Consider the following 20,217-nt stretch of genomic DNA (forward strand, 5'->3'; position numbering starts at 1 on the left):
TGTTTGACAGAAATGCATTTATATTTCCTGAAAGGGTTGCTGAAATGAAAGAGACGTGATACTCAGATCAGAAATAATCGTACTGACCAATATATTCTGTTTGGACTCCTGTAGGGTGCTATCCGGTCGACGATTGAACGAGCTGCCTACGACGACCCCAACGATTTGTACTTCAACGAGGTCATCGTGTACGGAATCGAGAACTACGATTCCGATTACGGAGTGTACCTTGATGACACGAAACTCGAAAGTGGCGTCGACTTCGACAGCAATCTGAACGTATGTAGTATAGGCCTACAGTTGTATATCAGTTTACTAACATAGCGATAATTTGGAAACATTATCCACAACAATCGATAACCGGCGATTTCCAACGAAGAAAATTGGTAATCGCGTAAGCATAACTATGGCGACTGCGGATTATAAAACAATGAGTAAAACATTTAAAATTCAATGAAGTATTGCTTTCTGATACATGTATAGATATATATTTGACGGATAGTTCGAATTTTCTTGGGAACTGACATATAAAGACAACCTCTTACGTCAGAAAAATAGCTAAAAACTCGGGCGCGTAATCTGAAATGTTCCATTGTATTTGTATATGCTTATCTCTGGAAGAATGTCTTCATTGTGATACTCATATGGCCCGCGTTCTCACAGTTATTGCTCTAAAGAGGAGCTCATGCGAAGAAATTTTAAAGATCCGTTATAAACCTAACAAAATAGAATGTTTGCTTGTTTTTTAATTCCTGGCAGGTTCTGAACATTTCTGGTCTTGCTATAGACTTGGTGTCTCTCTGGACGTTGTCGTGGATGTCACAGTAGACTACAGCTCGGAATGGATATTTGACAAGGATACCCTAAACTTTGTAGTTATTTTATATGAATATGTTAGTTATCAAAGATTGGCAGACGTTCGTTGTCTTCATGGTTTATTGACAGCATAATTTACTGTTACAGTGAAAACAATTATCGTACATGTTGTACGATGTTTACGTTACAAGAACAGGAATTCGAGCATCGGTAATGGTGTGTATTTTCCGCTGGTATTAGTGGGCCTACAAACGTTGTGCCTTTGTATACATTGTACTTCTGCCATTTAGGTATATAAGCCTAAAATAAGTTTTACTAGAGGAATGAGGTGCATTCAACCTTTTGTAGTCGTTTCTCACTTGTTAGGAAAGCTTTGTTGGTGTATAAAATTGAATTAAATTTGTCGGGAAGGTCACTATCAGTTCTAGAATGTGCTTTTAGTTTCTTTAGTCATCTTTGGAAGCCATTATCATGATTTCTTCTGTACAATAATTCAATTTATGCGATGCTTACTATTGTCATTTGGGTGTTTCAGTGTTCTTCACTGAAAGTCGGTAACACGTGACTGGTAACGACTGATGACATCACTGAAGACGAGCACGCCAAATTTCGTCGCGTGAAGCACAGTATATTTTCATGAGCTTATTCAAATACAACGTAATGTCGGGGGAATCCCTATAGACCGAAGATCTAATAGACACAATAGCAAAAAGGGGCGTAAACACCGAACACTTCATTGAATTTTGTGATAAAATATTTGACAAAAACTGACACCCTCGCACACACTCCCATACTCACGCGCAAGAGCCGTCACCCCATTAAACATACTAATAAACTTCATCAAAGAATCCAGTTTACGTCATTAATAGTTTGAATGTAAGCTTACATTAGTAGGCCTATGTGCACGTACTCTCTCTCACACACACACACACACACACACACACACACACACACACACAAACACATACATACACTGACATACACTGACACTTAAACACAAGCGATGAGGTTTGTTTTCAGAAATTTTCCACAATCGTGAACCCCCGTTGTCTCAGAGAACTTAACTAGCCGAACGACATAAAAACATGAACCACTTTAATTACAGCTTCATCTGTAATGACATGACATCACCCAACGTCTGCACAACAGCACAAACTGTTCGATGATATCAAAGATCTGGTCTGCAAGCATCAATATAATCTGTAGAGGTATATATAAAATTGATTGCTTTACGGACTTCTTGTAGATATCTGGTAAATTAAGTTGATTGTACTAAAGGAAGAAAAAAGGTAACATTACGAATAAAATGAATTTCATTTCAGAACTTTGGTCCAGTCTTGTAATTTCATGGTATCAAAATAAGATGTAACAATCGTTTCATTTTGTATACAGAGTATATATTAATAACAAACTAAAATTATGGGCAAAAGTACAGACTGCAGACCCAGGGGTGTGGTGTCACATTGTTGAGCGCACACTGTGTCATCACCTCTTTCTGGGCTCGGCATACTTGTACTGTGGCACCGGTTGACCCACTTCATTTGTATACAGAGTATACAAAATGAAATGGAAATAAAGTTCATTTTATTTAGTCTTGTACTTTCAAGGGTGTTGCGTGATAGTACAGGGTATGGAATAGGTTACCCATTCTTTTTGTATACAGAGTACACGAACAGAAATGGGTATCAGCGTGTGTGTGACAGTGCGGAGTTCAAGATCGAGTGTATTTCATATTTCTCCATCTCATCTTAATCGATGACATATTTGCACGACGTACACAAAGTGTTGCCCCCACGCAGAGGAGGTTTTAAAGAGGAAATCTAGGCGATTTTCATAATTTCACATCATGTACAGGGTAGGAGGCTTACATAAGTCGACACTTCCATGTTTAGATTTGCGAAATTAATTATGGTCATTGAGCAGAGAAAACAATACTCAGAAAAAAAATCACGTTACACTGAACAAGGCTGATGACACAGAAGCTCCGTCATAAGAATGCATGAGTAGGAGACTCTCATATTTTCGAAATGTAGTATGTGTAATCCATTAAAATATCTCTTGCTTAAGAAGTTCTCCTGTGTAGAATTTATGCATGCTCTGTTCTTTTGTTTTACTTCCTTGAGCCCCGACTCACTCATGCTTATGGTGAAGCTCCTATATGTCATCATCCTTGTGCATTGTAATTTGTTATTGATTAAGAGAACATTCTTATTCCTTATCCCAATCATTTTAATTTCTGAAACTATCTACCCAGTACAAACAATTTAGAATGGTTCAAATGTAAAGTGTCTTTCAATCTGTGGGACAGCCCCAGTTTAACGCATAATTCAAATATTTCTGAGTGGCAGCATTAAACATGGTTTTAAAAGGAGTTAGACTGTTGTTACTCCATCTCTTGAACCTCCTTGCCCAGACCCGGGAGGCGAATGTGCACACTCTTGCATTGAGACAATCATTTGGTTTTGTATACAGAGTGTACATAATGAAGTGGAAATAGAGTTCATTTTATTCAGTCTTGCAATCTCAAAGGGTTACACGACATTTGCTCTTGCGACAGTTGCTCCGGTTTTATTTTCTCCAACGATTTAGGGTTTAGGGTTGTGATTGGGTTTTAGGTTTAATTCGATCTGAGGAATGGAATTACTGTTAGGGCTAGAATGTGGGTAGAATTTATGTATAGTTTAAATATCCAATGGGAGCAAACAAGCGAATGTCATGGAAGATTTGTATGCCGAGTATATAAAAAAGAGAAATGAGTGTCAGAATGCCGTGGTGTGACGGTGCAGAGTTCAAGCTCGACTTTATTTCATTTTTTTTTTTTGCATCTCCACATTATCAAACAAAATGTTTGCTCCTAACAATATATGTCCTAACAATATATATATATATATATATATATATATATATATATATGTATATATGTATATATACAGGGCTCGACACTAACGGTGGCCCGGGGCCACCAAAAATGAAAATCGGGCCACCAAATTTCAAAAAAGGGCAAATTTGGTGGCCCGCCTCGGGCCACCAATTTTTTTTTTGAAAAGTATGTCAATAAATTCGTAACTTTTTGCGCCGGAAATTAGCAGTTAAATTTGATCAAAGGATGGATGAAAAGGACTGAATGAATGCCTGAGAGTGAGTGTTGCAAGTTTGTTGAAGTTTATTTATTAGTAGATATGTTCAACTTCTAATTCTTACTGTCATAAATCTTAAATATTTGACTCATTAAAAAAAGGACTTTTAATGTTTTTTATTGTTGTTTTTTTCGGGACACCAAATTTTTCTCTCGGGCCACCAAAAATTTGAAATTTAGGATTTTGGTGGCCCCATCGGGCCACCAAACAAAAAAGTTAGTGTCGAGCCATGATATATATATATATATATATATATATATGTCTATATATATATATATATATATATACACACACATATATATATATATATATATATATGTCTATATATATATATACACATATATATATATATATGTCTATATATATATGTTCATATATATATACATATATATATATATATATATATATATATATATATATATATATATACAAAGTGTGGCAAGAAATAAGAGTGTGCCAGACCCAGGGGTGTGACTGGAATGTCCTCCTATTCTACCTCCTGAAAGTTTAAAGCCCCCTTTTGCTTTCGATTCGGATAACAGATTTGCATACAATCTGATCAGTAAGTGAGAAAACCAGTCTAAAATGTTAAAGAATTAAATGTACTTCACCTTCTGCATCTGTGCGAATTCTTATTTCCTTTTATTCAGAAAAATACTGATATCTCCTTACATTTTAGGCCTTATTGCGAAAATTTTATATGGTAATATGTTTTGTGATACAGCAAACCTACACGTCATATGCATTAAATGTGATATTTTGATTTTTTTTTAATCACAGCTGCTCACAAAGGTAAACTGGATCTTTAATGAGTGAAAATTTTCTTACAATTCCATTAAAAGTTGGCACCAGATTGTTGAATTGAAAAAAAAGAAAAATCTCCCTCGCCCGCAAGGGGCACAATCCCTTCCACACCCTCCTCCTTGGGCCACCTCTGTATATAGACTTAGCAAAATAAAATATATGAAGAGGTGATGGATACCATATTAGCTATTTTGAATGTCATAGAATCTAAATTTCTTGCTGTTTAATTGACAACTTTCCAAATATTCCACCAAAAACAATACACCAGGTCGTTGGATTTCACTTCTAGAATGCAAAATCTCCCTCGTGTGGGAAGGGAAACCCCCTCCCAGACCCTTACCCCAGCTCTGTCGCTTCCTCCATTGCACGTGTTTTCACCTAAAACACTAACATAGGACCTAGGTATCCCCCCGAAAAATAAATACGACCCTGTGACCCACGTCCCCTCCCCCTAAAATTCTTACAAACCGATCTACGTCTCTGTTCCCATTCGTGGCTAGTGGACCCACTAACTTTGAAAAACGTTCCACCGGGCCTACATGCCAATGACAAAATCATACTAACTTGACTTTTTTTTTTTACCAAAGAAGAGAAAGTTTTTCTCAGGTTAAGCGTTTTATGCAACAGGTCCATATTATGATGTCAGGGAGAGCCTTATATGGATACACGAGCATGCAGATTAACGACAGCACACTTTGCTACACCAAAACACATATTGGCAGTGCTTTGTGTTGACTTACATTCATTTCAGGAACATCCATCAATCGTTATTTGTCCCTCCCCCTTCCGCAAGAAAAAAAAATACACATAACTGATACCAGCAAATATTACTGATGGTCGTTTAAGGTTTATCCTACCAGAAAAGTGTTTTGTATTTCTCTGTTTAGTGTAAGAAACAAGTATGTTAAGGGCACCATTTAGTGATTGAAAGATCATTCAATTACACCTATCATAAAACATTTCTCTTTCCCAACAAATCATCCAAAGTACATCATAATTAAACACAAACACGATATTTGTCCGTTCACATCATTGTTACCTTAACTGTTAACAAACATCTCCTGTGCTCATTGGTCAATATTGTCATGTGACTGCCATACACGCCTCTCCTTTACTGGAAAGTATTTTGATCATGCGCGATCGGCGTGACCAGCTGGGGGGCATTTCATGAAGCATTTTGTCCGACAACTTGTCAGACAAATTTGCTCTCAGCCAATCAGATGCAAGGATTTCAGTAGCTTTTAACATTTTGTCAAACGAAATATCTGACAAAATGCTTCATGAAATGCCCCCTGGACTACTTCCCACAAAAGAACCAACAGTGAAGATTGCTGCAAGAAATACATCATCAACAGAACTCACAAACAGGAGTGCGTTGAAACATTATAGCTATCAGTTTCGTATGACGACTCCCTCATTGTTCTGAAACCTGACTGCGTGTCACCAGATAAAAAGTAAAGCTCTATAAATCGTTGACATTATCAATTTTTGCTGTGACATCAGTCAAGGGAAATTCGCTGCGGCTGAGTGGAGGTGCAGAAGTCCGTCCGTCTGTCACTCAACAAAGACTTATAGTGAGACATGGAACTCGGTGTGAAGATACTCGTCACGTTTATCACTGTCGTGGTTCTGATCGGGATCGGACTGGGAATCGGCCTGTCTAGTCTCTACTATGATCCCGGTGACAATCTCGTGGTAATTCCATTCGAACCAATCCCGGAGCCTGCGTTACGATTCGACTGTTATCCCGAAGAAGGGGCCTCTCAAGAGAGCTGTCTGACCCGGGGATGCTACTGGGCAGAAACGGACGAGCAAGGGGCACCCTGGTGCTACTTCCCGAAGGAGCGGGATGTTCCCGGCTACAGAATGGTGTGTATTAGGTCTTAGTATTTCCCAGTTGTTGTTTTTTTAATCATAGAAAACTAAAAACTTTTTTCAAAAGTTTTAACGGCAGCCGCAGAAAACAACCAAATAAACAAAAAAAAAACAACACATAAAACGAAATACGCTTGCGCATGATGTATTTGGATATGTTTAATATTCTGAAACTGCTCTAAGAATGTAAAGATACTGCATGTCTAAAGTTAAGACTCTAAAGATCATATTCTATATGCTAAAGAAGAAAAGTGTGATAACGCCGGTCACAATGTTGTGCCTAAGATTCTGTTCAATTTTCAATTTATTCTCTAAATGTAAAACATGAGGGCGAGTTACACAGCGGGAAAATCAAACCAACCTTCCACATTTCGTCATTGTTGTTCTGTAATGTCTCATGTTGTTTTGATTTCCTAGCTAGCTGAACATAAAGTGTACTACATTCCACTCTCTTGTTAATCTTCATAAGATATGTTATACATATACATATTCTTATATATTTATATATATACATATACATACATATACATATTATTTCTATACCTCTCCATTTTTTCCTCCTATTACGTTTACATCCTTTCACATCTAATTTTCTTCCCCTTATCACGACAGGTCGGGGATCCCGACGGAACCCGTCTGGGCTGGAAAGTCCTCCTTCAACGGCTGGACACGCCAGTGCGCTTCGATGGAGCCGTCCAGACACTCGAACTCCAAGTTGAAATGCACACACCTCAGCGACTCCGATTCAAGGTATTCCAGAGTCATGCCATATCTTTTTTTTAAAGAGGGAATAGAAACAGTTACACACACACATACATACACACACACACACACACACACACACACAAACATACACACACACACAAACATACAAACATAACTCTTTTATTCATGCGCTGACATAATGAATAAATAAATAAATAAATACATATATATATATATATATATATATATGTAAATGAATATACAAGTAAATATATATCTAAGTAACCAAATAAATTATGAATATAATGCTGCATACATACATATACAGATCAAAACAGTTCTTAGTATAAAAATCAAATCACACAAATTGAACAGATGCTGTTTTAACTAGATTATTCACAAAATACATAACCTTAAAACATTCATTTGAAATTTTTTACAATTCTTTACAAACAAAAATGTACTTCTTTCACAATAATGCGAATTAAACTGTTGTGAGATGATGGTTTTATTATCAATTTACGACTATCCCCAAGGCTTGCACACACTCTCACACATAATACAAAAACTGAATGAATGAAATCACGTTTTCGATTATGAATCACTACCTAAAGATCGCTTTCCTCTATATAAAAAGAGCAATAATTTTTAAAGTTATTACAGCTGCCGGAAATCTTGTTCAAAGGGTAAGTACATACGATCTATTCTTTCTTTATTTCAGTTTTTAAAGAGAAATAAAATGTAACGAGTGATTTTGTAAGCGACAATGTTATCATCTCGTTTTCCTTGCATGGTGAATATTCACAGACAATTTGATTATCGTATAATATCAATGGTTGATACACATATTTTCACAAAATCGCTGAAGTTGTACTGTGTTTGTAAATATAGTTCAAATGCATCATCTTAGCACGTGTTTGTTCTAAATAGGAGTTGAGTTGTTTTGTGTTATTTCTGGGCACATGAATCAACTGTGTTGAATCAAACTGAATGGAACTGAATTGAGTTATACATAATTATATTCTTCGTAAAGTTGACAGATAGCGACAATTATCGCTACGAGGTTCCCACTATCGAAGTCGAAGAGCCCGCTGAAAAGCCTGACGTCACAGAGTATGAAATATCTTACATCCGGGAACCGTTCAGCCTCCAGATTATAAGGGTCAGCACCAGAGAAGTCATGTGAGTTATTCTCTTTTTTTATCATGTCAGAAAAACAATAACACCACCAATCACGTGGAAAAGCTTCCATGATATCTTCGATCAAATTGATATTATAGAAATATTAATAATGAATAACATAATGAAAATGATAATGATAATGAATAGCACTTAGCGCTTAATAATGATGCTTCTAAGCGCAAAAATTAGGGGGAATATATATATATATATATATGTATATATATATATATATATGTTTATATACATATATGCACAATATATATATATATATATATATACATTGATATAAGATACAGCATTATGTACATATGATATAACGACAGCAACAAAATTAAGATTGAGTAAACAGATAAGTTTTCAACAATGATTTGTACTTATCAACATTTTCAGCATTACGAACATAAAGAGGGAGTTTATCCCAAAGAAAATGGGGAAATAACAGGAAAAGCCCTATCTAAGATTTGTCTATTTAAAAGGTTAGAAATGTAAATAGACGTTTCCAGCGGAGTTTTTATATACCTTTTTCTTCTTCTTTTTTTTAATTCTTCAACTTGATTGTGAAAGAGCATAATGTTTGATCATCATACTCCGACGTTGAATAGACTAAGTTAGTGTATCGATAATATGAATTGTCTGAAGAGACTTATAGATGGGATTACTTTTTAAAACTGAGATAATCATTGCTGACTTTGCTTGGCAGTTTATGCTACAAATATCAAGACAATCATTTTTCCCCAGCCACTTAATCAAAGTACTCGTACATAACGATCCATAGTAACAATGAACACACATTGTAGTATACAATGTGAATTTCAACAAAGTTGGAGGACTGCTGAAGCAATATTTTATCCAATGAACAAAATAAAGAGCATGGTTACAATGGATTATTTCCGTTGATTTTTGTTGGGATTGTTCACCTCTAGTTTACACTGAATCCTTCGAGAGATTAATTCCTCCTCCTATTAGCATCATTATGCTGCTACTGCGATTGATGTCGCACTTAAGTGTTAAAGTACCCATCAAGCAAAATCATTTAGCACTGTCTGAATAACTAGAGCAAACAAAATTATTGGCAAATCAACAGCAAATTATGTAAGATGAGTCGTAAAAGGGATTTTTATGGCTTTGTAAGTGTAGAGCGTGCAAAGAAAACGCCTCTCATTCAAAGGTCGGTACTCTAAACGAGAATCAAGAAATGATTGCTTCTTCCAAGTAAAAAAAAAAAATGTAAATACTGGAATCGTGACGAAGATGAGTACAAGCAACCTCTGGTTTCAAATCAAAACAGGTGCTGCTATGTTACAGAAACGAAAAAAAAAATCTCAAATGGAATTTCATCATGAAATCATTTTTTTTTTATTTCAAAAACACAATATTCAATTACATGATCTATCCAATATTTATCTATTCTACCTCTCCGCGCCCCATTACAAATTTGCCTAAAAAACCAAAGCTGCAAGGAGGAAAAACAAATAAGTGAACTGTTCCGCTCAAAATCAAATAGGGACTTTGTCATATAAATATTGTATCAATCAGCGATCAGGTCAAATACGGCAAATCCAGTTTCAAAGGGCACTGTTGAAGTGTCATCAGAGCTGAAAAACAGAACTCAAACTGGTAAACATTTAATTGCATCTTCGGGTACAATCTACAGAAATTTTGAACGCGCTTAATCACTCTGAAAAGTAAATATTATCAAGACAGTTGGTACAGGTTGATAAGCTAACGACAGTGTTCATTATGTAATAGTCTCGCTTGGCTGTACTGAATAAATGGGTAACTGTATAATCTTACTTGTTTTGTGAGAGCCATTAATGTTTAGGGTCACGTACATTCTCATGCATGTCACAACACGAGTAGCGGACTGGTGGTTACGTGCACGGGAAGTCTATTTCCTAATGTCCGTCTCTTGTTAGTTTCTATATAAGTATTCATTCTAAGAGAAAGATTCTTCTTTTAACATTTCCCCATATGAGTTATTACGGCTGACATTTTAAGCTTCTTTGATATTAAACACTCAAAACTGGGGACAGTTTTGAAATAACCATTTGACCATCAACTGCTTATTTCCCTCTTCTTCTTGTTTATTCTCCGGAGCACTGGAAGGAAGGGAATGGGGAAAAGATGACTGGCACACCCAAGTTAAGATATGCATGTGCACAACAGACAAACAGAAATGAAGTTATCGCTTTTGCTTTACACTAGGGGGTGTTGCAAGAAAGCCGGGTTGCAATTGATTGCAAATATCTATTGCAACTTTGCAATAGATAGATCGATTGCAACTTGCAATTGATTGCAAATTTGCAATGGATTTCAGGATTTGCAATAGATTTTGGGGATTTGCAATCAATCGCAACTTTCTTGCAACACCCCCTATGACTGCTAAGCTATCAGGAAATCACTGGGGTTAAATCTCTGCGGAAGAAGGCAATGAGGATAAAGTACCTTTCCTATATACATGTAGGGACACAACCACTTCAGTCATGAGACTCAGACAGGGACATTGTAATTGGTTGCCTGTGATCATAGAGAGCCACTGATTGAGCTACAACAGCTCCCCTAGCTGATACTGCGTGGAAAGTTTCGAATAAAGTGAAATGGTCATGTTCATTTCAACTGATCGGATTTTTTTTCCCACCCCCCTTTTTTTTTACTCAGAGAAATCCTCATTTTATGAGTTTAGAGTCAGTTAAGATTAGAAAGACGCGCCTTCTGCTGATGGTAATAACATAAGTTATGACAATGATAACAATAAAAGCAAGAAGATTATGTTTACTTAAATGCTTTGGTAGACGTTTTATGAAAATGATTCAAAAAAATAAAAATGATAATGATGCCATAGGGCCTATCAAAAATGGCATCATGAAATTCATGTTACCAGCAAGAAGATACGATGATATCAGGAAAAAATAACACCAATTAACGATGATTATTCATAACGTCAGATTTGACACATTCCAGAGGAGGTTATGAGATTGTATCCACAGATTGTATCCACAGACAAGATGCCATCATTTAGAATACACACAAAGAGGGATAACTACGATAAGTATAGCAACAAAACAGTCAAGCGTCAAGAGTCTTTCCAGTGAGGTGAGTTTTGAAAGTCAGATTTGAAGTGAAAATATGACGTCAGTTTTGGAATACAGTGCTGGGGGAGTGCATTCAAGAAGGGCAAATAAACTACCTGGGGAGTTTTGTTCGATCGTGCCTCGTGCATTGGACCTTTTCATTTGAGATAATCATGTCTGAAGGAGGTATTTGACATTTTTGACACTATTTGTCTTGTGGTGCTTTGACAATAATTAGATTTGATACTTCCGTTGGAGTCTTAATCTACGAGGATCAGTTCCTTCAAATCTCTACCCGTCTCCCCTCGTCCAACCTGTACGGCTTCGGAGAACACAACCACCGACGCTTCCGGCACGATCTCAACTGGAAGACCTGGGGTATCTTTACCAGGGATATTGGCGTATACGTAAGGCATCATAATTCATCACCTGTCTCTGTCTGCATTATCAGCCATGCATGTGATATGTGTTATAATTTTCCATTTTACTGTCATGCATTATAAGCCAACATTCGATGGCTGTACACTACAGCCGATATCTTGTTAAAGTTGAAATCAGAGAAACCCTTGGGGTGATGAGAATCAATATGCCAATTTTGAATAATTTCTACACTGTCGTAGTTTGGAATCGATAAAAAAAAAATTGATCGGAGCAATAGGATTTGGATCTGCAATCTGCAGATAGCTCTGTTTCTATATCTCTGCTGATGTTTCTCGGTAATCTATACTTTTGAAGGCACAAGTCAAATATAATTTTAAGTCACCGTGTAAAGATTTTATGCACCTAATACATCACTTACTCTGGTTCCATGACATTTGCTCCTGCGACAATATCTCCCGTGAAATATTTACACTCTAAGCCAAACAGAACATCTATAAAATCCACATACATAACCCTAACACTAATCCTAAGCCTCACATGATTTGATTTGATTTGATTTGATTTATTCATTCTCCGTATGGCAACATTTACATCTTTTTTACATGAAACTAAACATACAACCCCATCACAACCCTAACCCTAAGTCCTTAGAGAAAATAAGATCGGAGCAATTGTCGCAGGAGCAAATGTCATGTCAACCTGGTGCGCTTATTCTACCTCTCTCCTTCATACCTACACTAATCACTCAACCTTCCCACCTACCTACCTGCCCTCCCACCTACCTACCTACCTACCTACCTACCAATACCTACACATAACTACCTACCGATACCTACCCACCTACCTTCCTATCAACCTACCTATGATACCAACTTACCGTCCTACCAACCTATACTTGCCTACCTACCTATACCTACCTAACTACCTACCTACCTTCTTACCAACCTACCTACCAACCTACATAGCAACCAACCTACCTACCTCTACCTATACCTACCTGCCTATACATATCTGCCTATCTACCTACCTATATGCCTACCTACCTACCCACTTACCTACCTACCTACTTACCTATATACCTCCTACCTACCTACCCACTTACTTACCTATATACCTACCCACTTACCCACCTACCCACTTACCTATCTACCTCCCTACCCGCTTACCTACCTACCTACCTACCCACTTACCTACCTACCTCCCTACCCGCTTACCTACCTACCTACCTACCTACCCACTTACCTACCTACCTACCTACCCACTTACCTACCTACCTACCTACCCACTTACCTACCTACCTACCTACCCACTTACCTACCTACCTACCTACCTATCTACCTACCTATCTACCTACCTATCTACCTACCTACCCACTTACCTACCTACCTACTTACCTACCTACCTACCTACCTACCTACCTACCTACCTACCTATCTATCTACCTACCTACCTACCTACCTACCCACTTACCTACCTACCTACTTACCTACCAACTTACCTACCTACTAATTACACTTACCTATACCATCGTCATACCTCTAACAGGATCCTGTCAACCTCTACGGGGCCCATCCGTTCCATATGGTGATTGAGGATGACGGAAACGCGCACGGGGTCTTCTTCGTCAACTCGAACGCGATGGGTGAACTGATGATTATTCTTACCCCTTTTGAGCAAAGTTATACATATTGAAAAGTATTCTCTTTGAATGTGTGACGATTAGAATACAAACACATTATTCTATCATACTATAAACTATCCTTTAATACATTTTAGTTTCAGCAGGGAGGTGTAAGAGAAGAAGTAATCATAAGAATCCCTCTTTTGTATACATACCGCGGAGAAATTATGCGCGTCAAAGCTCGGTGCTCCAGTCATGCCAGTAATGAGATGTTTTGACAAACGACAGCACTTCTGTCTAAGTATCATCATTCCTCATTTACAGCAAACCTATCGAGCAGCAATTCGCTATCCCGTTCAACTTTTTTGAGTTATTTATTTTTAGAAAATAGGGCACGAAAAAAAAATCAGTAAAAAATGGGGCATCTTTGTTTTTAAGATTTAATAGTCAAGGGCCATACCTATGGCAAACAAAATATCATGCCTAGGAATAATGGGCTCAAGATGCTTAAATGGTAACTATTTATGAAATTATGATTTTCGTCTTCAGTTTTTTTTTCTCCCGTCCTGCGGTAACAATAACAAGAACATTTATTTTGAAGGAAAACTGAAAGGTTATAATTATGTTCCGTAACATATTACCACCAAGATCCAACAATGTTTTAATTTTCTCTAAAATACTAAGCTTAAGATTTTTGAAATCAAAGACTTCTTCTTTGGTCTTCATATCCAAATGCTGTGGAAATGCGGCGTCAAATGGAGCATAGAACATCAAAGCCAGAGATGTGCGAAGTTAATTGTCGTGCTGTATATAAAACCTGGGCATAAACATTCACAAATTGCTAAGTGATTCCACTCTTTCGTATTTCGTAACACCTCCCTAATTTCAGATGAAGACAGCACCTAGTATAACACGTTAATTAACACAATCACTAAAAATTCTCATGATTCGAGGAATGAAATATTAAATGATATTTATGTCATGTTTTACCGATATTTTTTTTTCTCAATCCTTTCAGGCTTTTGTCACAAGATCTCTGCGATACATGTTATAATATAATATCTCTTAACTGTAGGCCCTACAAGTACCCTTTCACAAGCATAATGTGTAAAAGCACAGGCATATTAAAAGAGATATAAATCATAAACAAATGTGTGTGTGTGTGTGTGTGCGTGCGTGTGTGTGTGTGTGTGTGTGTGTGTACGTGTGTTTGTATGTGTGAGCGCTAGTTAAAGTCCGGGTCAAGTTGTTGTGAGTTTTTGAGAGTTTGGATTTTATTTTTACACATCAGAGATAAGTCACATTATCATCATTCTGCACAATTTTATTGCAAGCGATTTCTTGTCCTGTCGATAAGATAAAAAAATGTTATCCCTTATCACATGCTTGATATTTATCCTCTAGAGGTCGTGCTGCAACCCACCCCTGCCTTGACATACAGGACCATAGGGGGTGTCCTCGATTTCCATGTCATCCTTGGCCCTACCCCGGAGAACGTAATAAGTCAGTACGGCGAGGTAAGCCTCGATTAGTTCAGGCAATGAGAGACGTTTATTTGCGATATTATAGTCTCTATCCATCTTAGAGAGAGCTTTAAAGAAAAAAGAATTACGTTTTTTTCTGATGCTCTGTAAGATAACAAACCACCCCCAGGTGGAGTGAAGATACTCTTAAAATGTAGAGACTCTGTTGCTTTGAAAAAAAAAATATCTCCAGATTCCTGGAATGTATGCATTATAGTCATAAATATGTATCAATTAATCATATTTATCATGTGGACTGATATAGTGACAATATGATTATAACTATGATTGCCTGCGGTAATTTGGTTTAAGTCTTAGTGGTGTAAGAGAGATAGTAATATCAGTGGATTTCTTTGCAGAGCTCCTGTATCTTCAAAGGCACCAACCTATTATTTAGAATCTTCGGTACCCCCGAGCATTAATAGTCATTCTCTTTTGTTTATCCTTACTTTGGTCTTTAATTGTACCCGTGCTCCTCATCCTGTTCCCCACTAGGCTTTTATTAGGACCTATGATACACTCAACAAGCTTTGCTTTTTAGTAGGTTCCATCGTATTTCTCTTTGCATCCTTTACTTTGATTGAAAATGACACATCGACCGCTTTGTATTATGTTTGTATTCCTATTTCTTTTTGTATATATCCAAGCTGGACATTCTGTACTATTATATTTTGTTATATATCATGTATTTTGCATCAAGAAATACGAAAATAAATTGAAATTGAAAGAAAAATTTACACATTGTCGTGTTTATTGAAACAGTTATTTTGTAAGAAATAACAAAATACGGAAATTTAATTCAATATAATTCATATCAAATTGTATTTCCAATATCACATTTTTGTATACGATCAATTACAATGTTTCAATGCTTTCGTTTCGGTTTGATTGTTTCCAATGTTTATAATTAGTGTTGCTAATCAGTGATTCCTTATTTGATAATATTTGGCCAATGCGACATATCGGAAACGTAAATGCAAATGTATATTTTACTATCGTTTCCTTGACCACGCCCTTTTCCAAAACCTTATTCAGTTACTGGTCCAGAGATAGTGCCTTGATAGTGCCTACGACCCCAATTGTGTATGTGGCGAACTATACACCACTATGGACCATTAAGAGTGTATAAACAAACATGATTGTCTGCAATGCGCATACAGTATGTTGTGACTGACCACCCCCTGTTCTCCATTACGCTATAAGATCATTAGCACCCAATTTGGTGCGTTATTGGACTCTAGGCCTCTGACTGCACACGTGGTTCTAACACCACTCTGGACCTTAAACAAACGTGTCTTTAATACACGTTTAACTGACCCTCCCCTGTTCTCCATTCTACCATTAGATCATTGGTCGCCCAGTGATGGTACCTTACTGGTCTCTAGGCTTCCAACTGTGCAGGTGGAACTACACCACACTGGACCGCGTCAAACAAGTCTGGTCCGATATGATTGAGGCACAGATACCATACGTACGTCATCCCTTGGTTTAATCATTTGCCTTTAACCGTATAATCCCCCAAACATGTGAAAATGTTGGCCACATACTTAAATTAGCGCGCAAATATCGATATTACTGAACATTCAGACGTGGTTCACTTTTGGCAGAGGGTATGAATCTATTTTCGGTGCCTGTAATCCCCATGCAAAAAATACATAAGGACTTTTTTAAAGAAAAAAGAAGGTCTAAAATCGAGTAAATTTTATGTAGGAAATGGCAACAAGGAAGAGATGTGAGTGGTGGAATTATTGTAAATTTGCTATCTATTAATTTCTATGACACAACACATAATTCGAACTGGCGAGTAAGTCATTTTGGAAGTAACACACGTTGGTTGATAGAGCAACTGCAATGCTTCAGGCACTGTCAGGAAAGTTTACATGATTATGATTTGGAGAGTCAGTGACATGATTCTTTCTTCTAATATGATTTCCCACCAAGTTGGCATTTATTCGGCCAGGTTTATCGGAAGCAGAAAAGAAAGTCATGAAAAAGTTTGCATCTTTCGCCGTTTCAGGACGTACAATACGGAGACATTGATTACATGGATAAACAAAAGGATTTCACCTACGACAGAAACGGAGCTTACGAAGGTCTTCCCGAGTTTGTCCAACAAGTCCATGATCACGGCCAGAGATACATCATCATCCTGGTAAGATGACTATATACAAATAAATTATATATACACAAATGTTATCTATGATATATGATATATATATATATATATATATATATATATATATATACATACATATATATGCATGTACCGTATATCTTGTGAACACACACTCACACCCACACATGCACATTTGCTTTACTCTTATTCATGTCTCTATCCATTCGTTGATGAACTCTTTATTTTTATCCTTTTAAACCCCCGATTTGTAAAAGATGTCTGTTTTTAGATCAAACTTTCCACATTATTGTTCTCTCTATATAGCACATGCATTACTTAATCTATTGAGCAATGGCTTTCCCTCAGTACAGCTATTAACCTCATTTAGGGTAGGTCCAATATGTTATATATATATTTATATATTTCCCCTTCTGTTTTGTTAATAAAAAACCAGCATTCGTTCAATGGTGTAGCCGAGTTGTTCTCTGTTGTTCCCCCTTCTTTTATCATTTTTTATATGTCATCTTTACTCGGTATCATAATGTTGTCAAGTAAATGAAATGATAATTGATATTTGATTTGATTTGATTTGATTTATTCACAATAATGATTATGCATATACAAATGTACATATATTACACATAAATATCCACATGGTTTATACGTGGAGTATGTTATATACTTTGATAACAATTTGTGTGGATCGTTATAAGATATGAAAAGGTTGACTGGGGTGTCCAGTAGATATAACTTCCATCATATATAATTATGTACAGAAAATATTATACAAAAAAGTTAAATGCACGTTCAGTGGTTTTTATAGATAGGGATTCATAGATGAGAAAAAGAGAGAGAGAGATAGGAAGAAAGATCAAGAGGTAAGAGCGGTGCTCTACCTCATGATGGTTGAAAAATGATAATTCTGGTACGACTCGTTACTATAAAATGATGATAAAAATAATTGCATTTATATGGCGCTTCATACTGGTGTTTCTAAGCGGACTGATGCTATTCATACAAAAAGACTAGAAATACAATAGCATTGGGACAATGCAAAACCAAAATTACATTGATTAAAGAATTCTGTCATGCGCATATAAATATGACAAAATAAACCTTTGAACCTGGGAATGCAGGCAAAAAAAAAAGATATGCAACCAGTATTGTTTGCACATATAAAAAGACCAGTCTTTACTCGTTCTCTGAAAGTATGTTTTGTTTTGAACAGTCGTATTTCATGACAAAGAATTCTAGGTGACAGGACCAGCATGCCGTATGGATCGGTGGGCGACGGCAGTTCTTGGATTTTTCTAGGTGCACGTTAATTGTAGAGGTTCTTGTTGGATAACTATGAATTATGATTCGCCGAATCCCCTTTGTTATGTTGTTGAGTGCTCATGGAAGTGATAAGATGAACGGTTTTCAGCAAAGTACGCTATTTTCGCAACGCTTGTTCATGTTGTATGTCATTTTTTAAGGATCATGCCATCAAGAAAGAGCCTGGATACCACGCCTACGACCGCGGACTGGACCCTAATGCGTACGTTTTGGCGCCAAACCGCTCAATGCCTATTGTAGGCAATGTAAGTAACGCTTACTGCCCAAATATTGACAACTTGTCATGAATAACTTTCGTTGAAATGAATTCGAGTTCAAAAGAAATAAAATGTCTCAGTGATGAGAATGTGCTTAACTACTACATGTCCAGAGTAGGCATTCACGCCTTTCAGCAGTCATTGATTTACCTGCAAAACATGGACTACGCACCTTTACAAGCATACAACGACTACACAAAACATATATTATGTTTTATACAAGTCATTGAATGCTGGAAGTAGCTTGAATACAAACTTACACAAAACAATATATGTAATTTATTTCGATTTTATAGCCTTGCAATCCATTCCAGCTAATGACGTTATAGTACAGAACTGAAAAGTAGCATCTGCTTGAAACACAAATATCACTATAATTAAAGAATGGCCTGCTGAACACAATAATCAAGAGAATTGAGAACATATTCTGTGTATTCAGACATGGCAATGGACTGATAAGGACATGACACAAACGAATGTCAAATAACTTAAGATTAAAGAAGAAACCTGTCTAGGAGTGAAAAATAAACTTTACATTTTTGCCCAGGTGTGGCCGGGAGACAGTGTATATCCAGACTTCTTCAACCCCCATGCCGTTGACTACTGGACAAATCTTACACAAGACTTCCACAAAGAAATAGAATTCGACGCTCTCTGGATTGTAAGTACAACGTTAGTACATTGGTTTGTAAAATCATGTTACAGCCATGGTGTTATGTGTAAATACATATATGGAAAGTCAATTTGTGTAAAATTCAGTAAATGCTGACATCACTCTTATACGATCTACAGTGTTTCCATGTATGCGTTGAACATTGTTTATGTATTATGCATTTGCGTCTTGTATTTTTATTTTCTATTTGTTTATGATTACTGTATTTTCTTTCGTCTGTCGAATCATTAAATCTTGCAGAAAAATCTGAACTGAACTGAACAGTTTTTCTTGTGCCTTCTATGAATGTGGCTGAAACGAAAACATAAGAATTAACTGAAAGATACCCCTTTGTTACTGTTCAATCTTAAAGAGCGTTTTCTTGTTTATGCAAAGACAGCTAAATTGCAATCTGCATTAAAACAATCAGTCGCGGTTCAGTTGTAGAATTTTGTTTGCTTATATTTCATTCCGGGTATTTTCATTATCGACATGAAACACACCAGGATATGAACGAACCTTCAAACTTCGTAAGAGGATCGGTTGATGAGTGTGATAACAACCGATGGAATTACCCACCGTATATACCAAGTAAGTAGTCATCTAGTCGTATTCGAAAGAGAAGTTGCCATATACTTTGTTAACATCATTAATATTAACTATTTCAAAGTACGCTCAATGATCATGCTCTGTCTTTTCCATTGAAAAAGGTGAAGGTTACTTCGATATTCGGGGTACC

The 20,217-nt window shown here is 36.7% G+C and overlaps 2 protein-coding genes across 2 annotated transcripts in view; both read left to right on the forward strand.

Annotated features, from left to right (window-relative positions):
- LOC140244386 (sucrase-isomaltase, intestinal-like) overlaps positions 1–828 on the forward strand; it is a 57,124-nt gene extending 56,296 nt beyond the window's left edge. The window contains 2 exon segments of the mRNA XM_072324024.1: positions 115–279; positions 760–828. Of these exon segments, the coding sequence (XP_072180125.1) occupies positions 115–279; positions 760–828 (234 nt within the window).
- A 5,510-nt stretch (positions 829–6,338) lies between these two features.
- The window catches only part of LOC140244387 (sucrase-isomaltase, intestinal-like), a 59,372-nt gene continuing 45,493 nt past the window's right edge, over positions 6,339–20,217 (forward strand). The window contains exons 1-11 of the mRNA XM_072324025.1: positions 6,339–6,626; positions 7,245–7,382; positions 8,371–8,519; positions 11,829–11,997; positions 13,517–13,613; positions 14,997–15,109; positions 16,461–16,586; positions 17,133–17,267; positions 18,710–18,814; positions 19,374–19,487; positions 19,985–20,069. Of these exons, the coding sequence (XP_072180126.1) occupies positions 6,339–6,626; positions 7,245–7,382; positions 8,371–8,519; positions 11,829–11,997; positions 13,517–13,613; positions 14,997–15,109; positions 16,461–16,586; positions 17,133–17,267; positions 18,710–18,814; positions 19,374–19,487; positions 19,985–20,069 (1,519 nt within the window). The remainder of the gene's footprint in view (positions 6,627–7,244; positions 7,383–8,370; positions 8,520–11,828; positions 11,998–13,516; positions 13,614–14,996; positions 15,110–16,460; positions 16,587–17,132; positions 17,268–18,709; positions 18,815–19,373; positions 19,488–19,984; positions 20,070–20,217) is intronic.

The sequence above is a fragment of the Diadema setosum genome, chromosome 21 (assembly GCF_964275005.1).
Source record: "Diadema setosum chromosome 21, eeDiaSeto1, whole genome shotgun sequence".
NCBI lineage: Eukaryota > Metazoa > Echinodermata > Echinoidea > Diadematoida > Diadematidae > Diadema > Diadema setosum.